The following is a 24,390-nucleotide window of genomic DNA, read 5'->3' as shown; positions in this document are numbered from 1 at the left end:
GATTGAAGTGTAGATTTATATCGCTCAACCGATAATTGGTATTAGTTGAAGTTCTACCTCGGTTGAGTCTTTACTGATATTCTATAAGAATTAGAATTCTAGTGGTGCAGAACTCGATAAATATTTGTGTTTGAAATTTTGGCTTTACCTGCAATTGCTAGACTTAGCCAATAAGTTAATTATTAATCAATTATTTATTTATGTTTTCAATTGAATTCCTACTTATTTATTTCAACTGTGATTTACCATTATTATTATAAATCTATACAATTATAATTCCAAAAATCTTAAAAGAGAAAGCTACTTGAAACGTCATTGAGAAGAGAGAGACTTAAGATTACCAAATAAGTTTTCGGGTTGTTTTGTTTTATAATCCTGGTCAAATTTTTTTTAAAAAAAATATTCTCATGTAATGAACAAAAGGAGAGAGTCTTAAGATTACCAAATAAGTTTTCGGGTTGTTTTGTTTTGTAACCCTGGTCAAATTTTTTTTAAAAAAAATATTCTCATGTAGTGTATTTGTTCACTACATGGAGAGGCTATTTTTTTAAAAAAAAATTTGATCAGGTCTAGTTTCCCAAATATCCCTAAGTTTTCCATGTTTCTCCTCTCATTTCAACGTTTCTCCTCTCATTTCAACCAACTATATTAAATTATATATGCGGGACATTTAATTGACTTACTTAATTGGTGGATCACTGTATGGATTATCCCTCGTCTATTTTTATGATGAAACAATGATAGATGAGCATAAATACATGACTTTTAATAATTCTTATGTGTCAGTAAGTTGAGAAGAACATTGAGGGTTTTTCTTGATTAAAAATCACCTATATAAGAAAAAAGTGGAGTCGATTCGAAATAGTTGTACGTCTCATTTCTAGAAACTCTCACGGAACCGTACATGTGTTCAAACACGACAATGATAACTAAATCGTATCAAGGAGAGTTCTATGTGACATATGTCATCATTTACTCAAATGTCAGAGAGTTTCAAGGACATCATGTATATTTCTTAGCTAGTGAAATAAGAATATTTTCATAAGGGAAGACTCAAATGGTGACACATATATGTGCGATGCAAAATTCAATTATTGAATGTTCACTATCCTTGTTTTTTCCTTTTTTCATCAATTTTCATCTATGTGGGGGATTATCAGAAAATCATGGACTTATGAATGAAAATTGTGGGTTGAATTAGGAAAAAATGTAAAATGAACTAATGTACAAATTAAGGATCTGATTTATAACTAGATGAGAACCTTCAACTTTCACCTCCCTATGATCACCTTGTTAATGTTAATTAAGTGGTGACCATCAATACATTATAGTTGCGGAGTGGACTTTAGCGTGACTGATAAGGACAGTGAGTAGGATTCTAGCCCGACTATTTAAGGAGGGAGTGATGATACCCTCGAAAGGGCCCGGGTCATGGATGACCCAGAAAAGTAAATGGATAATCTATATCAGGATAAGCTTACAGAAGGGGCACATGACTAGCCGAGTAGGAGAGTGCTCGAGACATCATTTACCAGGACAATCAGAGGCTCGGGCAAATTCCCGGGTGATGACTATCTACCTGGGATGTCTCGGTAATAGCACTGCACTCGAGTGCACAAGCAGGTGGTATCTTCTCTTGATAAGCGTGCCTGACAAAATCTTGTTGATTTGACATAATGAGAAAGTCAAGACGGCGTGACAGTAAGTAGGTGGCAGCTACTAGTGGAAAGTAGGCACTGAAAACAAGGAAAAGTCGTCATCTTCCTTCGTATAAATAGCAGGTTTGCTTTGCATTTATTTCATTCAGACATATTGACATATACAACCAGTAGCATTTATTTTTCTACACTGGTTCTCTTCATATTTCACCTGCTAACTTAAGCATCGGAGTAGCCACGTCGGACACCCCTCCGGTACCTATTCACGAGTTCATCTTCTTGTTTGTAGGACAAAGTTATATCCATACCACAGAGATATATTTTCCCTCGAGGTATATCTTCTTGCTCATTTTCCCTTAGTAAAATTCTCACCAGATTCGGTGGACTGCCACAACCCAGCTCACCCGATTCACCCGGATCACATTATTGGCGTCGTTTGTGGGAAATTGGGCTCAACACGTAGGAATGGCTCCTACCAGAAGAACAAATCAAGATAACTCTCGGGTCCCTGGAGATAATCAACTTCTCTCCGATCAAAGTAGCTCTCCATTCACAGGACCTCAACCTATTTTTACTTTGCAACATGAGGAGTTGGCTTAGATTATATCTGATGCATTGGAGAAGGCCATAGCAAGAAATCCCATTATCATCATGCTACCCAGCCCAAAGGGGAGCATGAGCGAGATCAAGAGGGGAGAGAAGAGGAGGTGAGAATTGAGGAGAGGGAGTCTAGTGCTGGTTCCAAGTCCCCTATTGTGGCTGAGGAGTTGGAAGAGTTGATGCAGAAGATGAATATTTTGGAGGGACAGATGGAAGGCCGGAATAGTGCCCGGGTGATCACTAAGCGATGCCCTATTGTTGAAGCCATCTTCTGAGAACTCTGTCCGGGCATTTCAAATCTGCGAAGAACAAGGATTATGGTGGGAGTGCTGATCCTAAGGAGTATCTGGCCGGATTTGAAAATATGGCTATGTTGCATTGCTATGGGGATTAAATCAAGTGCAAAGTATTTTTAACTACTTTGGTGGACTCGGCCCAAAGGTGGTTTGAAGGATTATCTCCTCAAAGAATCCAGTCTTTCGAAGATCAAAAATTGTTTTTGCACCACTTCAGCAGCAGCAAGATGTATAAAATAACTGTTTTCAGTCTATCTGAAGTAAAGTAGAGCCCCGAAGAAACTCTGAGGGCGTATATCCGGAGGTTCAACCGAGTTGCTCTGGATGTTCCTTATTGTGCTTCCGATCTCTAACCAAGAAAGCGCCCGGGAATTTTGAGGATCTTTTGGCTCGGACAGAGAAGTATATCAATATGAAGGAATCCAAAAGTAGAAGAGGGAGGCTTTGAGGAGAGAGAAGGGAGATCAGGTGGCCAGACCCGAGGAAAGAGGTTAGAGGAGGGGCAAACCCGGAATTTTTTTCTCATCATGTGCCTTTAAAAATCTCCCGAGACAGGGATGTCCAAGAATTCAGTGCAGAAATATCGCTAGATCTGAGTCACAATCCACAGTCTGCAAGGCCTGAGAAGAAGGGATACTGTACCCTTCATAAAATGTGTTTTCATAACACAGATGAATGCCGGATTTTGAGGTGGGATTATGTCCAACCTGTTGTCCTTGTGTATAATCCATCGAATAAAAAGCCAAGGTTGCCACTCTGGACAACTCGGAAACCAGGACCCAGTGCCCGGGAAGATTCAAGAGGTGCCCCGAGCCAAAGGAGAAATCAGACCAGGAGCGGAAGAATGCCTCATCCCTTGCTTTAGGGGTGATAAAGATGATTTCTGGAGGCTCTACAGTTGGTGATTCTAACCGGGTTCGGAAGGCCCGAGGTAGGAGTGAGTGTTTGGAGGACGAGAATAGATGAGTTTTTTTATCAGCTTTGGCCTGGATGATCTCAAGGGTATCAGTCTTCCTCGTAATGACTCCCTAGTAACTTGCCAATTATGATGTCATGAGGGTTTTCGTTGATTCCGGCAGCTTTGTGAATGTCATATTCAAGGAATTTCTATTGCAAATGGATTTGCAAGGGTATCAATTAGAAACAGTAGAAACCACACTTTTTGGTTTTGCTGGTCACGCTGTGTACGCGGAAGGAGAGATTGTTTTGCCCTTGACTCTGGGCACCCGGGAATTGAGGAAGATAGTCATGACCACTTTCACAGTTGTGGATACTCCTTCTGCATACAACATCATATTGGAGAGACCGTTCATGAATGAGTTGAAAGCCGTAGCATCCATATATCATCAAAAGATCAAATTTTCGGTTGGAAATCAAGTGAGAGAAGTACGAGGAGATCAACCATATTCCCGGAAGTGTTATGTGGAAGCAGTCTAGGTGGATCAGAAGAAGGAAAGAAGGAAGGAGAAGAGAGGAAGTCGAGATGAAGAGATGGAAAGAGTAGTAGAGAAGTGAGATGTTCATTTTGTGGCGGAGGAAGAACAAAAAATGGTGGATATCGGGCCAGGCAAGGAGATGCGGGTGGCTCAAGATGTTGACTTATCCACCCAGGTCAGTTTATTAAAATGTTTAAAAGCTAACATTAATGTTTTTTGTCTGGTCACAATAGGAATTGATCGGGATCTCACCTCTGGTGGCTGAGTATAATCTGAATATCCTCCCGGGATCTCAACTTATTAAACAAAAGAAGAGACACTTTGGTCCTGAAAAGGACAAAGTGATTGATGTACATGTTCAGGAATTGTTGCAGGCCGCCCACATTCGAGAAATACAATTTCCTACTTGGCTCTCGGATGTGGTGTTGGTTTCAAAAGCTGCTGGGAAATGGAGGATATATGTGGATTTTAGGGATCTCAACAAGGCTTGTCCAAAAGATCATTATCTCTTGACCCCACATTGATCAGCTGATGGATTCTATCTCTGGCTATGAACTTCTCAGCTTCATAGATGCTTATCAGGGGTATCACCAAATTCCCCTGGCTAGACAAGGCTAGCTTCATTACCTCGGGAGGCACATTTTGTTATGTAGTCATGCCTTTCGGGTTAAAGATGCCGAAACTACATATCAGCGTCTAATGAATCAAGTATTTGAGAAGCAGTTTGGGAGGAATATTGAGGTATATGTGGATGATATATTAGGCAAATCCCGAGAGATTTCTTGTTTTATTCCTGATCAGGAAGAGACTTTTGCCACTCTAATGCATTTTGGTATCAAGCGCAACCCGGATAATTGCATTTTTGGGTTTTGTGGTGATTGATCGAGGAATCGAGGTAAATCTTGAGAAATTCAAGTTAGTCCTAGACATGCCATCCCCTCGATCTGTCCGAGAAATAGAAATTTTGATCGGGATAATTGCTTTACTTTCCCGATTCATATCACGATCTGCACACCAAAGTTATCCATTCTTTTAGATCCTTCGGAGGGTACATAAATTTGGCTGGAATAAAGCGTGTGAGAAAGCATTCAAAGATCTCAAGAATCACTTAGCCGAGCTTCCAGTCTTGGTAAAGCCAGAGCCCGGGGAAAATTGTTTGTTTATTTATCCACCACAGAGTATGCTGTCAGCTCAGTGCTTATACGGGAAGATGGCTTTGATTAGAAGCCCGTTTATTATGTCAGTCACGCTCTCAAAGGAGCCGAGCTGAGGTACAGCAAAGTGGAAAAGATAGCCCTGGCCCTGGTCATTACTGCCCGGAATTTACGACCTTATTTTCTCTCGCATTTGATTATCGTGCTAACCGACAGTCCCCTTGGGAGAATCATGAATCACCCTGAGGTTTCTGGAAGAATGGTGAAATGGACAGTGGAGTTAGGAGAGTATGATATTGAGTACAAAGCTCGGGTCACCCTCAAAACACATTCCCTATCATATTTCCTCTCGGAAATGACTCAGCAAGACGAGGTAGAAGTGTGGAGAGTATTTGTGGATGGAGCAGCCCGTGTAATTGGATGTGGAGTCGAGGTGTTCATAATGGCACCCTCTGGAGAAAAAATTATGTTGGCTCGCTAAGGATGACAAAATGCTCAAGTACTTAAAACTTATTAAGACCCAAGCGGAATCCTTAGTGGATTGGAGCATTGAGAAAATCCCTAGAGACGCAAATTTTGAGACAGACACCCTGGCAAAAGTGGCTGCTTCCTTGCCATACGTCAATACCCTAAAGGTATTGTACTTCGCCCAGCTGATTCTTTCCATTGACGAAGACATACCACCTCCCCGAGAAAGCTCATGGATGACTCCTCTGATTGAATTCATAGCATATGGCAAATTACTAGAAGAGCAAGCCAAAGCCTGGAAGATCAATAAGCAAGCTCCCATGTTCGTTCTTTTAAATAAAATCTTTTACCAAAGATCGTACCAGGGACATTTATTGAAATGCATTGCTATGGGAGATATAGAATATGTCCTCCGCAATATTCATGAAGGGTGTTGTGGGGAACATCTTGGAGGAACAACATTGGCACGGATAGCAATGCTGGCTGGATTCTTGTGGCATAGCATGAGCCAAGATTCTTATCGGATGGTCCGGATATGTGAAGGGTGTCAACATCATTCAAACTTTCAGCACAGCCCGACCAGTACTATGAAGCCTATCTGTGCGTCCTGTCCCTTTGATCAATTGCGAATGGACATTGTGGGACCCTTCCCAGTTGCTCGAGCTCAAACTAAGTTTCTATTAGTTGCAATAGATTAATTCTCCAAATGGGTAGAGGCTGAACCTTTGGCTAAGATCACTGAGAAGGAGGTGTTGAAGTTTCTGTGGAAAAACATTGTGTGCTGGTTTGGGGTTCCCAGGATATTAATTTCAGATAATGGAAGGCTGATTCAAGGAAAGGAGATAACGTCCTGGTGCCAAGAAATGGTAATCATTCAGTCTTTCACCTTTGTTGCTTACCCTCCAACAAATGGACTGACCGATGTGATAAACAGAATTATTGTGCAGGGCTTGAAAACCCAGCTGTGGGGTAAAGGAAAGGACTTGGTGGAGGAGATACCTAGTGTTCTTTGGGCATACAGGACAACACCCCGAGCACCCACTCAAGAAACACCTTTTAATTTGGTATATGCTTCTGAAGCAGTCCTACATGTGGAAATCGGACAATCTTCTGCTCAAGTAGAATCTTACTTGGAAGATAATGATCAAAGCCGGGAAATGGAGCTCAATCTGGTGGAGGAGAAGAGAGATCAGACAAAAATTTGTATGTAAGCTTTTTGGGGTCGTATTATGAAATCGTACAATAAGCGAGTCTGGATCTGAGATTTTCAAGCAGGAGATTTGGTGGCGAAAAAATTCAATCCAGCTGGAGAAGTGGGAAAGCTTGAAGCACGATGGAAGGGGTCCTTCAAGATTACACAGGAGGTTAGCTCAGGAACATTTTATCTGGAAGATGCTTGGGGACGCTCTCTTAAGCGACCATGGAATATTTTTCACTTGAAGAAGTATTATGCTTGAAATGTATCTATTATTTGAAATGATAATAAATCTCTTTTCTCCCTAAAAAGTGTGTGAAATATTATATTTAAACCCGTGAGGTATAAGACCCCGGCTAGTTTATTAAGTCTAGGGATCCATACCCTGGTTCGGGGCTCCGCACCTCGACCATTCCAAAGTCTCAGGATCCGTAACCTGGTGATTCATTAAGCCCAAGGCTCAGTAGCCTGGCTCGCGGCTCCGCATCTTGATCATTACAAAATCCAGGGATCCCTACCTGGCCCAGGGATCTGTACCCTAGTTATCCATTAATTCTAGGAATCCGTACCCTGGCTCGAAGCTCCGTATCTCGATCATTTTTATGACTAGGGACCCGTACCCTGGCCCAGGGCTCTGTACCTTGAGATCCATTAAGCCCAGGTCTCCGTACCAAGGCTCGAGGCTCCGTACCTCGACCATTCCAAAGTCTCATGATCCGTTCCCTAGCTCAGGGCCCCGCACCTTGGTGATATATTAAGCACATGGATCTTTACCCTGGCTTGGGGCTCCGTACCCCGACCATTTATTAAAGGGATCCGCAACCTGATTCAAATACAGAAGTCCCCGATTACTTCTTACAAATCCCCGTTATTTTTCAACACCTAGAAATATTTTTGAAGATTTAACATTACACAAAGTGTTTAAATAAAAAGAAATCAGTTAAAAGGAAAATATATTTCTTTTATAAAAGTCCAAAGGCAGAGGTTACAATAAATCAAGGAAAGAAAGAATTACAATCCTACTCTAAATCTATTGGGTTGGAGCCCGGATGGTCCTCTTATTTTGTGACCTACTCCTTTTCGACATCCTTGGGAAGGGATTTTATAGCCCGAACAAAATGGGAAAATCTTCCCTATATTCCGGAAGGAGCCCGACTTCTTGAAATTGATCTCGGAGCTTGTCAAATCCAGTCTGGAAGAAGGAGTAGGCCCGATCTTCAACGGTCTTCTTGAACTCCGAATATTGGAGAAAGGAGGCTTGCCACTTGTCCTGGGCATATCTGGAAGCAGCCAGGGCTTCATTAGCAGCACTTGCCCGGGACATTTGTCTCTCCACTTCATTGGTCAAACAACAATTCCTTGATTCTAAGAAAAAAAAAGTCTCCCGTAGGGTTTCCTCCTGGACAAGGCCCTCGTCAGCATCATTTTGGGCCTTAGCTAGATTCGCTTGAGTTATTTCCAGTTGCTGGTTGGCCTTATCTAAAGTAGCTTGAAGGCTGGCAACTGTTTCTTCGTGAACTAATCGAACCCGAGATAGCTCACCTTGGAGTTGCTCGTGAAGCTCTTGAGTGACCCGAGCTCGACTGCCTTCTTTGGTAGCCATCGCTGCTACCTCTTCAAAGACCGATACTAGCATTTGAACACCCTGTTCAGAAGGAGTTAGTAGAAAAAAAAAGAAGAGAGTAAACTTACTAAAAGGATCCGGTGAGATCCCTCAAAAAGTTTTGGGGTGGGGCGGGAGTTCTTCAAATGTGCCTCCTCAGCAGGAAGAAGCATATGCTTGAGGAGTTTCAACCCCATGGAGGAAGCCCCCTCCAAGAAAATTTTGCCTCGGGCTGTAAGGACCGTGTATCGTATTATCGTAAATCTTATAAGATTATCGATAATTCATGAATTTGATGTGTGATTACGTATTTGATGTATATTATGACAATGAATTGAGAAAATGAATATTGGATACGAATTGACGTTGTAAGAGCTAGAGTGGAGAAGCCGGACGCCAATATAGTACAAAATCAATTGTTTGTACATAACATATGGCGCCCAGGCGGTAGAAAATGACCGCCCGAGCGCCAAGGTATGTAAAATATGTATTCGGGCAGAACACCCCGCGCCCGAGCGGTAAGTTTTGACCGCCTGAGCACGGTGCATTTGTACTCGGGGGCAGAATGTCTCGCGCTCGGGCGCGAGAATTCTACCGCCCGAGCGCGAGAGCAGTGGTGATAAGAATGAGATTTCTTCTCTTTCTTTCTTCATTTTACGTTTTAGAAAATACGAGAGACACGAGAAATTCGATTTTTCCCCTTCCAAATCGACTTCGAAACACTGTCTAAACGCGAAACAAATTATATATTTGTGATCATCGCGTCGAGGGCTTCTGACTGAGGTAATTTTCTTCTGGTTCCAGCAGCTTGAAATATCAAAGTGCTGGAATAGCATGTATTTGAAGTTAAATTTCTGATATGTAGTATAATAACCGACAAGAAACTTATATTCGAAGTCGAAATTGAATTATGATATGATTTGGATTTGATATGAATTTTTTGAAGTTTCAAATGATATTTGAAACTCATATTAATGATTTTGGAGTATGTTATTGATTGGAATGATTATGTTATTGATGTAGATAAAGTGTTATATCAATATCTTCAGGCTACATCAACTGGAAACGAAGAATTGAGGTATGTTGCGACCGAGTAACATACGACAGGTATCTGCATTATATGATATATGTCGGCTTGATTGGATTGATTGGATTGAGAATATGTGTCTATATGCCTTATTTGTTGATTGATGTGTCATACATGACATTGAGATTGAGATATCGATGTATAAAATAAATGTTTTGTTAACACACATCATTTGATGCATTTATCGATACATGACATGCACGTTGAGCTATGATTTTTGGATACCCTGATATGATTTGATTGGATTCTGGTGTTTGTGAACACAATTGCTATGCTGGTATTATATGACCCGTAAAGCATAGACATTTGTGGCCCCGATGATTGGATATGAGATTTGGGATTTGATGGCGCTTCGTCGATGCTATCATATGTGTATCCCATATTGGTCGGTGTGCCAGCTCGAGCATTGATTTGATAGCGATTCGTTTGATTCTGACATGTGCTCAGTGGATGGGCATTTGACCTGATACCTCCACGACATACATGCATTGTATACCACATATCATTGTTTAGATATCTGTGGTATATATGATTGGTTGTTCCATACGGAGCTTTGCTCACCCCCAAGGGGGGCTGTTGTTGTCTTTGTGTGTGGACAATGGCAGGTACTCCAGGATATCAGGAGACCGGAGAGGGTACTTCTGGAGGGAGCCACAGCTTGGGCTGAGGTTTATGTTTATGTCTTGTTCCCAGTATATGTATATGTATCTATATACCGGGGCATGTCCCGAGGATATGAAATGTTTGTATGTGATTGGTTTGGATTATGTGTGGGCATGTATTATGATATGAGATAAAATACTATGTTTAGTATTCAAATAAAATGATTTGGGCTCATCGTAAAGATATTTTAAACTCGTTTTCTGATGTGATTAATTAACCCTAATTAGATTGCATTATAATAACGATTAGGAGCTAACGGCCCACACGGGCTCCCTGCGAGCCAGGTTGAAGAGGCTAAGTGAGGGGTTGAGTTGGAGGAGAAGAAGGGGATTGAGTTGTTTGGGAGGTGCCCTGGTTTCCTCCTTTGTTGCCCTCAATAAGGATTGGTTCCAGGCTGGACAATGCTTTTTTTTTTTCCCCCGAAATGAGAGGAACATGATCCTCTGAGTCTTCTTGGGATTCAGCACAAGTCACCTCCGTCTCTTGTTGATTTTCAACCCGGGTGGAGTGGTCCAGCCTGGCCAACTCTTCCTCGGCTGCAAAAGACGATTGGGCACCAACCTTTGTGGGCTTGGCCATTTTCTTCTTCTCAGCAGCCGCTTTCCGGGCTGCCAGCTTCTTCTTATTTGTTGTCTTCTCGGCTGCCCACCTCCTGGAAAAAGCCTATTTTTTGGAACATTTCATGTTCGTAATCTTGATTTTAATGTTAACAAAACTTGTTGTTGTGTTTCTTACATATTAACTCAAGTGTGAAGTTATTAAAACAAGAAGCAAGCTGAAACTGAATTCTGCACAAACTGAATTTCTGGCAAGTTTTGGTGTTTTGATGATATCTCTCAACTGAATGAATCAAATAACAATCCACAAACTGGACTGATCTGAAAACTCAATTTGGAACAAATCGTATTTCACGTTAGTTGGGCAAATTCGGATTTAATCAAGGTCTAACTGGTCGCTGAATTATCGAACCGATTGCACAAAAACAACAATCAGTTGAGTATGAGTAGTTGCGGTATTTTGGTCATATCTCTTAGCTTGTTTATCAAACTGAAACGACTCAATATGCGTTGGAAAGATAATCCGATGATCTAAAAATCATCTTTAGAAGTCAAAGTCTGAATCGAAGCTTAAGATGCTGATAAATGACAATTAAACTACTGGTTCTGCACAAACTGAAATCAGGTTGGCTGATTTCAGCACACCGGCTGAAACTGAATCAACTGAACCGGCTGCTGACCAGCTGACCAAACAACTGAACTGAACCAGCTGCTGACCAACTGACACTGAACCAGTTGAACTGAACTAGCTGAACTGAACCGAACCAGCAGCTGACCAACTGAACTGAACCGAACCAGCTGCTGACCAGTTGAACTGAACGACCAGTTGAGTTAAACAGAGTTGACTAGTCTGGAAAATGTACAACGAGGCGAATTTGACTGTTGCAATATCAGAAACAGTACAGAAACTTTCCAAATGGTCATATTCTTTTGTCTAACGTGTATATCACTGTTGGGGCCTAAAAAATACAACATTTTGAAGAACAAACAAGAGCTTTTGAAGATGATTCAAAGCATGAGCAGTTAGCATGAAGAATTAGCTAGTTGAGAGCACAAGACTTTGTGTGAGGATGCATTTGATATGTACACTTTAAAGGATAAATTCTTCACACACAAACGTTCATACATATACAAGAGAGTTGAACTTCAAATATTAGTTGAGTGAGTCTTGACACAAAGACGTAAAACATTGTGTTTGTGGTCTTTGCATATGAGACATTAAACAATATGTTGATTGTGAGGTGCTTCCTACAATCTTGAGTGGTAGGATTTCAGTTAGGTAGTAGTGTAAGTCCTGGCTGAATGGGTTTGTACAAAGTGTTGTATAAATCAAAGTATTCTAGTGAATCCTTCCCAAGGAGAAGAAGGGGTGACGTAGGAGCATTTGAAGTCTCCGAACATCCATAAACAAATCCGTGTCTATTTATTTATTTCATTTCCTTTTCATTTTCATAGTTTTAAACTTGCATTATTGAAGCATTAGATGTGTGCTTCAAATACCAAAATATTGCATACAAGTGTTTGATAAAATGCTTCAACCAAAATATTTTTACTCATTCAACTTGCATATATTTTAAATGCTTTACAAAATATTTAATCTATTTCTACGAGGGATTATTTCGAGTGTTTTCCGCTTGGTTTGAATATCAAACTGGATTTAATTCATCGGTGTTCAATATTTCAAGAACCGAGCTATTGTATCTCAATGATGATCCCCCACAATCGATCATGTTAATTGATATCAGAGCGGGTTGTTCTTGAAAGAACATTGAAACTTATTTTGATGTTTTGAAATTCGAAAATTTCAGATTTTTTAATCATATATATTCAAAACTGAATTTTCGTGCTGCTTGCACCGATCGTAGGAAAAATGACATATCTCCTTGCTCGAGTGTCCAAATGACAAACAGCCTTTTGCGTTGCAAACTAGACTCATAAAGGTTTAGAGCGGTATAAAATTTGCAGCCTATTTATTCTCAAGAAAAAGCAGTTCATTCATGGAAGACAGAGCATATGTGTTGCGGCATAAAATGAGTCATGGAGAAATTGGTTAGTTATCCCTCTTCTTTTATAATTTTCAAAATTTCAAAAATATAGGGGGAGAAAATTTTGTGCTTAAACTGTTTTGAAAATATTAGTTTTTGATTCACACAAAAGGGAAAAATATGTTAGTTGAATTGATTATTTATCCAATGTTTTGTGATAATTAAAAAGGGGGAGATTGTTGGAACATTTCATGTTCGTAATCTTGATTTTGATGTTAACAAAACTTGTTGTTGTGTTTCTAACATATTTACTAAGTGTGAAGTTATTAAAACAAGAAGCTAGCAGAAATTGAATTCTGCACAAACTGAATTTTTAGCAAGTTTCGGTGTTTTGATGCTATCTCTCAACTGGGTGCCAATCCGCCAACTAGACTGATCCGAAAAATCAATTTGGAACAAGTCGTATTTCACGTCAGTGGGGCAAATTCGGATTTTATCAAGGTCTAACTGATCCTTGAATTATCGAACCGATTGCACGAAAACAACAATCAGTTGGGTATGAATAGTTGCGGTATTATGGTCATATCTCTCAGCTAGTTTATTGAAATGAAGCGACTCAGTATGCCTTGGAAAGATAAGACAACGATCTAAAAATCATCTTTAGAAGTTAAAGTCTGAATCGAAGCTTAAGATGCTGATAAATGACGATGAAGCTATTGGTTCTGCACAAACTGAAATCAGGTAGGCTGATTTCAGCACACCAGCTGAAACTGAACCAACTTAAATAGCTGTTGACCAGCTGACCAACCAACTGAACTGAAACAGCTGCTGACCAACTGAAACTGAACCAGTTGAACTAAACCAGACCAACTGAACCAGCTGAACTGAACCGAACCGAACCAGCAGCTGACCAACTGAATTTAAATGAACCGGCTGTTGACTAGTTGAGTTGACAAGAGTTGATCAGTCGTGAAAATGTCCAGTAAGGAGAATTGACCGTTGCAATATCAGAAACAGTACAAAAACTTTCCAAACTGTCATATTCTTGTGTTTAACGTATATATCATTGTGAAGATCAAACAAGAGCTTTTGAAGAGGATTCAAAGCATGGGCAGTTAACATGAAGAATTCAGCTAGTTGAGAGCACAAGCCTCGTATGAGGATGCATTTGAGATGTACACTGTGAAGGTTAAATTTCTCACACACAATCACTCACACATATACAAGAGAGCTGAACTTCAAATATTAGTTGAGTGAGTCTTTACACAAAGACGTAAAACATTGTGTTTGAAGTCTTTGCTTATGAGACATTAAACAATATGCTGAATGTGAGGTGCTGCCTACAATTTTGAGTGCTAGGAGTTCAACAGTAGCGTAAGTCCTAGCTGAATGGGTTTGTATAAAGTGTTGTATAAATCAAATTCTTCTAATGAATCCTTCCCAAGGGGAAAAAGGGGTGACATAGGAGCATTTGAAGTTTCCGAACATCCATAAACAAATTTGTGTTTATTTATTTCTTGCATTTATTTATCATTTTCATAGTTTTAAAGATGCATTATTAAAGAATTATATGTGTTCTTCAAATACCAAAATATTGCATACAAGTGTTTGATAAAATGCTTCAACCAAAATATTTGTACTCATTCAACTTGCATATATTTTAAATGATTTACAAAATATTTAATTGATTTCTACGAAGGATTATTTCGAGTTTTTCCGCTTGGTTTGAATACCAAACTGGATTTAATTTATCGGTGTTCAATATTTCAAGAACCAAGCTATTGTAGCTCAACAATGATCCCCCCAATCGATCATGTCACTCTTTCATTTTGGAATTATCTGAGGAAAAAAGAAAAAAAAAGAAGATAAGTACACAAATCAAACAGACAAAGAGGATAAAAAGCAAGAAACTGTAAAGGAAGAAATTATCGGGTTGAGCGTCTGAGCCATCAACTTCATCTATTACCAGGTCGATTGGGTCCTCTACCCGGGCACTCAACCCGTAAGCAATCAATTTTTCCTCCGAGAGGAGGAAAGAAGAAGAGAATTTTTTACCCTCCACCAATTCTTGGCTTCGGGTATAAGGTTCCTCAAACTTATAGGATCGAGGAAGAGAGGGTTGTGAAGGAAGAGTAGAAGGAAACCAATAAAGCAAGGAAGGGGATCCGAGAGTTGAATGTAAAAGAAGCGTCCTTTCCACCCTTTCTAGGAAGATGGGATATCATCGATGAAGCAAGCTTTCAGCCGGGCAGATAATGAGAAAGCATTATCTCCCATCCAGAAAACGAAAAAAGTAGTATAAAATCATAGGGGTTATGAGAAGATTGTTCAGCCTAAAAAGATTATTAGTAGAGGCCAGGATTCAGAAAGAATTAGGGTGAAGTTGGTTCACGGGGACACCAAAGAATTTGGAAACCTCGATATAGAAGGAGGGAACTGGAAAACGAAGACCATTTTTAACCTAGTCCCAGAAGAAAGTAGTGAAACCAGGAGGAGGGTGATCGGCCCTATCAGAGGGGCCGGGAATCAAAATAGGGTAGGAAGAAGGAATAGAGCCGAGAGCCCGAAGTTCTTCATCTGATCTTGAGCGCAAATGCTGCTCATTGAAGCAAACCATGGAACCCCGGGAATCTCGGAGTGAGAAGGGGAGGAAGCCCGAGCTTTGCCCTTTCCTTTTTTTAGAGCTTTGGACGGGCCAGAAGAGGAGGGTTTAGTTGTTAATTTTTTGGGTTTTGAGGGAGGGCGAACGGAAAAACGTTTTCGGGAAGGGGAAGGGGGAGGGGAGAAATTAGAGTGCATCGCCGCAGACTCATAGCCAGACGAGCCTCACACATTTTCTCCAGAGGCAGAAGAAGTAGAGTTTGACATTTTTGAAGAAAACGAGGAAGAAAAATTACGAGATGGATCGAAGAAAGACTTGGGAGATTGCATTGGAGCTGCAGAGCACAGTACGTCAGAGATCGGAAGAAAATTATGGAAGATAATTCAAAATTGTAAAAGTGACAAATGAGGAGGGTTCATCGTTTTATATATACAAAAGGAGAATGATCTCAACCATTGATCTAAAGAGAAATCGGACGATTAGGGTGCGCCTCGGAAATTGTGTGGGAATATCGAGATGTCTCAGACTGTTCGCCTCCCCGGAATTTAAAATGTTTTTGGACCGTTCAAATTATAGGGCACACGTCATCATGACATCAGTCCTACCAACCTAGGAATACAAAACGACAAAAATCTTCTCAAGCCCGGGAGGCATGAGGCCCGGGCATTTTATCGTATGTCCAGGAGGTATGATGCCCCGATACTTTTATAACCAGAGTTGATTGTTTTTCTGTGGAATCAGGACAATGAGTAGGAATCTAGCCCGATATTTAAGGAGGGAGTGGTGATACCCCCGGAAGGGCCCAGGTCATGGATGACTGACCGACGATTTCGGTTGGGAATTAATCTAGCAAGCGGACTATGTCAAGTAATAGTATTTGGAGATGAGTCCAGGTATCGTACCCACATAAATTGATGTTAAAATACTAGAATATGAGTTATTTTTCTTAATTTAGGCTAATAAAATTCAAATGAGGGGAGATAAATTAATTAAACACTTTAAATAAATTAACTAAAACAAAAAATCCAAATTATTAAATTAGACGAAACTTCAAATTATTTAGAAATGACTAAAGCGCACAACGATACCAAGACAACTTATCTACGTGTCAAATTCATATTCAATAAGTTAATTATTTAATTCACGATGGCATTTCCGAAATTATTTATCAAACGATTCCTCGAATTAATAAACCTAATTAAATCTAACATTCCAATTATTCTTAACTGAATTTACTTAGATTCAATGGAATTAGATCGCTGTAAAATTCAAGTTTTTCAACCTAAAGTCGCACACTGAAATTGAATACTATTTCTAGTCAATTTAACCATGTGTTGGTTGATGTGTGAAGCAAATATTAATCTATCGCCTTTCGGTTTTAGATTAACCAACAAATATTCAATTTAATTGGTCAGATTAAAAGAACACAAGATAAACGACATCAATCAATGAATAAAATAAATAATAGAATTGAATTAAACTCAAAACATCAAAAATATTTTGTCTCGGCCCTATTGTGGCCTTAGTCTATAAAATCTACTCCATAAATTTAAAATAAAAGTGCAAATCCATGTTTAAATTCAATGGATGAAACATAATTAAGAAAGAATGAAAAGAATTCTCAATGATTTGTAGCGTATGTGAGGAATTCCTCATGCTTCTGCCTTCAATCTTCCTCCCTTATGTTCTTCTTCCGCGCTGCTGCTACTTCACCGTAGCTTTATGTCTTCTTTGCTTCTCTCCGTCTTCTGTTACACTCCCTTCTCTCCGTATGTCTATCTGCTTCACGCCTCACGCCTCTTTTTATTCTCTTAAATGGGCCTCCTCCTTCCTTTCCTTTTTAAGCCCGTGTCCAGTAAATAAAGTTTAGATAAGATATTTATAAAAATTTAAATAGATTTTTCCAAAATTTCAATATCATCAAGGAATAGAATATAAGACTATTTTATTTCTTTTCTTTTGATATTTTGTTCCCTTTGAAATCTAGTAAATTTATATTATCTCTCAATTTAAAGACTTTTCACTTTTATTCAAATCTAAAATTATTAATTCAAACAATCACATAATTAGGGATAAAAATTCTAGATAATGGATTATAAAATTAAATCTCTAAAATCTTTGCAAGATTTGGCCTTATCAATGACCCAGAAAAGTACATGGACAACCCGGATCAGGATAAGCTTACAGAAGGGGCTCATGAGTAGCCGAGTAGGAGAGTGATAGAGACATCATTTATCCAGACAATCAGAGGCCTGAGCTCTCGGGCAAATTCATGGGTGATGGTTCTTTACCCAAGATGTCTCGATAATAGCACTGCACTCGAGTGCACAAGCATATAATATCTTCTCTCGATAAGAGTGCCTGATAAAATCTTGCTGATTTGATATAATGAGAAAGTCAAGACCACGTGACAACAAGTAGGTGGCAGCTACAAGTGATAGGTAGACACTGAAAACAAGGAAAAATCATCCTCTTCCTTCCTATAAATAGCAGGTTTGCTTTGGATTTATTTCATTCAGACATATTGACATATACACACCAGTAACATTTATTTCTATATACTGGTTCACTTCATATTTCACCTGCTAACTTAAGCATCGGAGTGACTACGCCGGACACCCCTCTTGCGCTCATTCACGAGTTCATCTTCTTGTTTGCAGGACACGGTTATAACCGTACCACAGAGATAAATTTTCCACCGAGATATATCTTCTTGCTCATTTTCCCTTAGTAAAATTCTCACCAGATTCAGTGGATTGGCCCGACCCAGCTCACTCGACTCACCTGGATCACATCAATTGATATTAGCTTAAGTCCAATTTTTGTTGAATCTTTGGTTAGATTTTATAAGAATTACTACTCTAATGATTCATCACTCGATTAATATACGTGTTTAGATATTCTGGTTTTACCTGCCATTGCTCACTACAAAACAAAATAGATGTTAGTGGCGGTTTTTCCATTGATGTTAGCGCTAGACTTAACTAGTAATCTAATTACATTCAATTATTTATTTATATTATTTAATTGAATTCCTACTTTATTTTCATTGTAATTTTTTATTTATTATCGTAATTCTAGACAATAATAATTCCAAAATCGTGTTCTTATTTCCGAGATATATATTTTACGTGGACCTAAATATTAGCACGTGATTAACCGCCTAACAAGAATTCTATGCCCATATGCTTTGGTAGGACTTAGAAATTAAAATTATAATTATAATACAAACAAAAACCAACGAAATTTCTCGGAAGCAACAGCGCCGCGCTATCTACTATCGTATAAATTTGAGGTTATCTCAAACATCGATTAAGGGACTGCAAACTTGGTCATCATACACAACACATTTGACATTTGTTTTATCAGACCTTTTCGGCATTCTTACATGCAACAGTACTGTTGATTAAACACGAGAAAAATTTGAGAAATGGCGGAAGCATCGGCCATGGAGAACGGGATCATCAAGGGACTGATCAGCAAGGATATGAGACATGGCCGCACAGCGCACAACATGTCCTCGTCTTCCCTGCGCAATAAATCCGATCTCACTCTTGTTAACAGAGTTAGGGTTGGGTTTCTGCGAAGTTTCCTGGCAAACCTGCAGGAGGTTTTGCTGGGAACCAAGCTCTCCGTGCTGTTCTTGGCAATTCCTTTCGCCATTGTTGCGCAGTATCGCCATTTTGGGAATGTGAGTATACATAATACCACAGACACCACCATCGTTGCATGATGATTTTATATGTTTCAGCATCTCCTCTTATCCATTTATTTGTACTTGGATTGAGTTTTTTGATGGGTGGAGAAGTGGGATTTTTGAAAAAAATGCAGCGTAGAAAAGTTAGAGATAGAGATTATTTTTTTTGTTTACTTCATCGAATATAAAAATATTATTTAGGTGTTAAAGAAATTAGCAAAAACTTTACCACAATATATTCTTAGTAATTTTTTTAGTGAATATTTTTCTTGATTAATACTCATCATATACACTAATTCTCTCGATCATCTTCTTCTCAGCCTTGGGTATTTGCTTTAAGCTTACTCGGAATCACTCCCCTCGCCGAACGAGTCAGTTTTCTCACGGAGTAAGACCACACACCGATACCACACATATATTTCAAGAAATTTATTTATTATCCACTTATAACTATCATATTCCATATTTATTTTCAATTCTAACAATATTTAAAATATTAATTCGAGGATAATTTAGTAATCAGCATCAATCATTCACTCCCTAATGCAGGCAAATCGCTTATTACACAGGGCCAACAGGTAACTAATTATTCTATGCAAATAAACTGTTACATCTCAACCATTTATTTATTGTGTGTGTAAGATTAAAATAATCGATTACATTTTATGTAAATTTGCAGTTGGAGGACTCTTGAACGCAACATGTGGAAATGCTACAGAGATGATAATAGCCATACTGGCACTTGCTAACAACAAAGTTTCTGTGGTCAAATACTCTCTATTGGGATCTATTCTCTCTAATCTTCTTTTGGTTCTTGGCACCTCCCTTTTCTGTGGTGGCATTGCCAACATATCGAAGCAGCAAAAATTCGATAGAGTAAGAAAATATAAGACATATATGTGCCCTTAATTTGCACATACTTAAATGTAGCTAAGAATTCAATGGGATAAGAGTACACAAGACATCTCTGATGATTCACGGGATCTCTTTATCCTAATATAGTTGTCTGTTCGGATTTTTTTCTGTCATTTGTTGGCGTATGTGAGAAAAGAGGGAGTCAGAAGTTGATCGTCGATAAAGATATATTCTTCTTTAATCATGTGTGTGATGTCTAAAAAAAGAACGTGAAGACTTGAATTTGAGTCATTAGCAAGTAAAATGAGCAAATTCTATAATACCCTTGTCCGAATCGAGTTGGAAGAGACATCTGAGTTGATATTGTGTTAACATAGACTCATACACGACGATTTGGATTAACCATTTTTCGTGGGGATTGCATGGATATAGATCGAGTAGTTTCTTGTGGAATTCGTGATGCTCATATAATTGCATAGGCTTGCTTCCAGTCATGGTAATACGAATATATCATTTGTAGGCATTAATATTTTGCATTTAAATGATTTTAGATCCAAACTTATCATAACAGTAAATTTGGGAATATTTTATAAAATCGAACTTACATACTTCAATTTGTGAATGAATGAGAAATTGACCTGATACATATGTAATTTTTTTCTTTCAAAACTACAGAAGCAGGCAGATGTCAACTCATCGCTTTTGTTCTTGGGATTATTGTGCCATGTCCTGCCTTTGATGTTTAAGTTTGCTGGAAAATCTGTGGAACAAACCGCAGTTGGAACACTTCAATTGTCTAGGGCAAGCTGCATTATCATGCTCATTGTATACCTTGCATATCTAATCTTCCAGTTATGGACTCATCGACAATTCTTCGAAGCTCAAGAGGTGAGTCCCTTACAAGATTTCTTTGGCACATTACTAATCTTGTATGAGAACTACTTGTTACCCTAGGATTCAATAAAAATACATTTTTAAAAAACGAAAAGTTAATGAAAAATGGCTTGTTTGCAGGAAGACGATGTTTTTGACGACGATGTATCAGATGACACCCCAGTTATAGGGTTTTGGAGTGGATTTATTTGGTTAGTTCTCATGACCGGAATCATAGCTCTTCTGTCCGAATTCGTAGTTGCCACAATCGAAGTAAGTACACAAACTTAAAAATGCTTATGTTAAAAAGTTTAGCATACTTTGGTTCTTATGTACAATTATGCTGCAAGCTAAGAATATCAAATAATTTGTTCATATTCTAATATATCTTTTGTTCAAAATATACATAGGATGCATCGAATTCTTGGGGGTTATCCGTCAGCTTCATCAGTGTGATTTTACTACCAATTGTGGGAAATGCAGCAGAACATGCCGGGGCCATCATTTTTGCATTCAAGAACAAATTGGTGAGTTTTATTAACTATTAATTAAATATGTGAAACACAATTGATCTGTGATGATTGTTTATTTGTGAATTTTTATGATTTTAGGAGAGAATAATTTTTATGCATGTCTAGTTTATGACTAACAATTGAGAGGAATTATTTGAGAAAAAGACTTGATTGTAGAAAGATAGTTTTATTACTTGAAGAACTTTATACAATTTGTGTTGTCTCTGTGGATACTTGATTGTTGGATTGTATTTTTTCCGATGCTCAGCAAATGAAGGTGTTGGTGCTCTCCCTATTTACAAGTGAATGTCTAATGTGTGCACGCATCGCGTGTCAAGAGATACTAGTTAATACAATGTTATAGAAAATTTTGTACTACTCTAGTATGAGTCTATGAAGTATAAGACTATTGGATTGTTATAGAAATCTCCAGGATTTTCCCTAGTTTTCAAGAGTATTCCAGTCTTCTAAGGTCTTTCATATATAATCTTATAGTGCCTTCCAAACTCTTCACCATTTTTCTAGAGTATTCCGGTTACTTCTACACAATTCTAGAATCTTCTAGAAAGGTGAATCACCATTTAACAGAACTAATTAATATGTTGTGAAACATCATTATAGTGAATTTTATCTAACTTATCTATGGTGCAGGATATATCTTTAGGCGTGGCACTAGGTTCAGCAACACAAATTGCCATGTTCGTGGTACGTTTATATATACATCATTACTCGAAATCGAAATTATTTATAATTAAATCTTCAGAAAATTTATATCTTTTCATTAAAAACAATTTTAAATGTTTAGGTCCCAACAAGTGTACTCGTTTCGTGGATGATGGGTATCGACATGGATCTCGACTTCAGTATCCTCGGAACAAGTACTCTTGCCATATCAATTCTGGTCACAGCATTCACTTTACAAGTAAGTCGTTTATAATATTGATGAAATCTTGTCCAAGAAACAAGGGGAAAAAATTTATATTGATTAAATTGCAATTTTAATTACAAACCCTATAAAAAATTTCGATTTTGTAATGTATTGAGACTAATTTGGGAACTTTTTACAGGATGGAACATCACATTATATGAAGGGTTTGGTTCTTCTGCTGTGCTATGTTGTCATTGGCGCATGCTTCTTCTTGTTCAAAACCAGTAAGATTTTTATTATCCTAAGAGGTCAAATAATAACCATACTACGGTGAAAAAGGTTTAAAAAAGGGAAAAAAAAACAAAGTTATTGTACTAAGAAATTTTTTTTGACAAGTTAGAGGACAAAAATTCAAACGACAACTTAGAGGATTAAATTGATTATTTGCCAAATATTTGTGTGTCCTTTGTTTAACAATCTTATAACTTAATGTCTTTGTTTATTAAATTTTGTTCGCGTGCAGACGAAAGTGGTGCAAACTTAGAGCTTAGCACCTCCCAGGGTCTGGATATCATGAGAATCTGAATCGATTTCCAAGTGAACGCAGGGAGAGTCAGCAGAGTATATTGCTCCGGCAACACATCGTTCATTACTTCAAGCTTTTAGATGGAATCGGAAATCGGGGATCAATGAGATCCATTATTATCATTCTTTGATCGAGATCCCGTCCGGTTCTCAAATTCATGGATGAAACGTAGCTAAATATGTTGGAGTAAATCTGTTTTTGAATAAGGGTTTCCAGATTGTTTTGAGTGGCTTCTTGCTCTGGAATAATACCTGTTGGGCTGTTATATGTAGCAGCCAAGTTGGGGTTTGTTTGTTCTTATCTTTTTTTTTTTTTTAAATTATGGGGTTATTATCTTAATGTTTTATTTTATATTGTATGATAAGATAAAGTTGTAATTTTGGTTGTATTGTTCTTGCCAGTGTCAAATTTTATTAAAATTTATATTTGGTGTTGTATTTTCTTTAATTATTAAAATTTATATTTAATGTGGCTCATGTTAGGGTAAAACCCAGACCCGCAATGGACCCGCCCCATCTGGACGGGTTTGAGCATATTAAATGGGTCATGGGGAGGGTCTCGGGTCTAATTTTTCAGACCCTTCTGGGTATTGGGCGGATCATGGGTCTTATAATACCCGTCTCATACCCGCCCCGTATATGTAGATATAAATATTATAGGGTTTTAGTTTTATTAATTTTCATTTTTAAGCAACCCACTTCAAGGTCAACCATAGACATATTTGATTCTTTAGGTTAATTGAATTTTTAATTGGGTTGGGCATTAGTTTATTATCCAAATAGGTAGATCAATTATAAATAAAACCCTACACCACCATAACTATTAACTATATGCTAAATTCCATCTCCAAAATGGTTAAACGGCATTTGAGAAAAGTTATGAGAAGAAAATCCATTTGTCGTCTATCTATCTAGTTTGACCGATAGTGTTTCAAAGTATCTCTCAAATTATTGTATTGTTAAATGTTACATTGAATAATTGTGATAATTTGGATTTAGGAAACTGTTTTTGAAAAATACCGATTGATTTTGAAGTTAGTCACGGCATTTAGGCCACAGAATTTGATTGATGCCATGTCATATGCTTCTGCTAATCTGCTGCTTCCTCTTGTGTGCCTTCATAAGAAATCAAGATATCAAGAACAATATAATGCCATTACTTCAAAGAAAATTAATGAAAATCTATAGTTTCAGATTACCTTCTTAATGATGCTACATACATATTATATTAATATTCTTGCCTAGTCATGTGCTTCATTTCCTCCACTTCTTTCTGGTAGTTGCTAATCTGAATTAATATTTTGGAGGTAGTAAATTATTATGAGAAATACAAATATTGGAATATTTAATCGAAACATTTTATAAAGCAATTGGCAATCAAGATCACTGACAGGAAAATTTCAAAAAATGTGTTGTATTAAAAATTGGTGTACATAAGTATGAAAAATATCAAAATTTAGGTAATGTATTGTATTAAAAATTGGTGTATTACATACAGATGGAATCTCAAGATGAAGATAATTTTCTATCTTCTACAAATCTTCATGATAGCAATACAATGATTCATTCTCAAGAGAATAATGAAGGTGAAGGTATTGAAAGGAATAAAGATGGTGATGTTAACATAGAAGCTGAGGAGATTTTAGAAATTAATGGTAAAAGAAAACGTACATCAGACGCTTGGAATCATTTTTCA

General features: G+C 38.1%; 2 protein-coding genes and 1 long non-coding RNA gene across 3 annotated transcripts; all 3 read left to right on the top strand.

Moving 5' to 3' along the window:
- Positions 1–3,607: 3,607 nt before the first annotated feature.
- On the top strand, positions 3,608–3,991 carry LOC140817996 (uncharacterized). The gene has a single exon (XM_073177792.1). It carries the CDS (start codon positions 3,608–3,610, stop codon positions 3,989–3,991), a length of 384 nt encoding a protein of 127 aa, XP_073033893.1.
- Positions 3,992–9,133: 5,142 nt separating this feature from the next.
- On the top strand, positions 9,134–10,301 carry LOC140818766 (uncharacterized). Its single transcript, XR_012115050.1, has 3 exons — positions 9,134–9,193; positions 9,434–9,488; positions 10,103–10,301. It is a non-coding gene; the product is annotated as an uncharacterized lncRNA (long non-coding RNA).
- An 8,307-nt stretch (positions 10,302–18,608) lies between these two features.
- On the top strand, positions 18,609–23,116 carry LOC140818037 (vacuolar cation/proton exchanger 3-like). Its single transcript, XM_073177843.1, has 11 exons — positions 18,609–18,995; positions 19,322–19,389; positions 19,551–19,579; positions 19,681–19,877; positions 20,532–20,744; positions 20,871–21,002; positions 21,140–21,256; positions 21,893–21,946; positions 22,047–22,163; positions 22,309–22,393; positions 22,633–23,116. The coding sequence occupies exons 1-11, from the start codon at positions 18,735–18,737 to the stop codon at positions 22,692–22,694; spliced, it is 1,335 nt and encodes a 444-aa protein (XP_073033944.1). The 5' UTR covers positions 18,609–18,734; the 3' UTR covers positions 22,695–23,116.
- The last annotated feature ends 1,274 nt before the right edge of the window (positions 23,117–24,390 follow it).

This window comes from Primulina eburnea, chromosome 17 (genome assembly GCF_022965805.1).
Source record: "Primulina eburnea isolate SZY01 chromosome 17, ASM2296580v1, whole genome shotgun sequence".
NCBI lineage: Eukaryota > Viridiplantae > Streptophyta > Magnoliopsida > Lamiales > Gesneriaceae > Primulina > Primulina eburnea.
The sequence above is the reverse complement of the archived record's forward strand: the minus strand, read 5'-3'. Positions and strand labels throughout refer to the sequence as shown.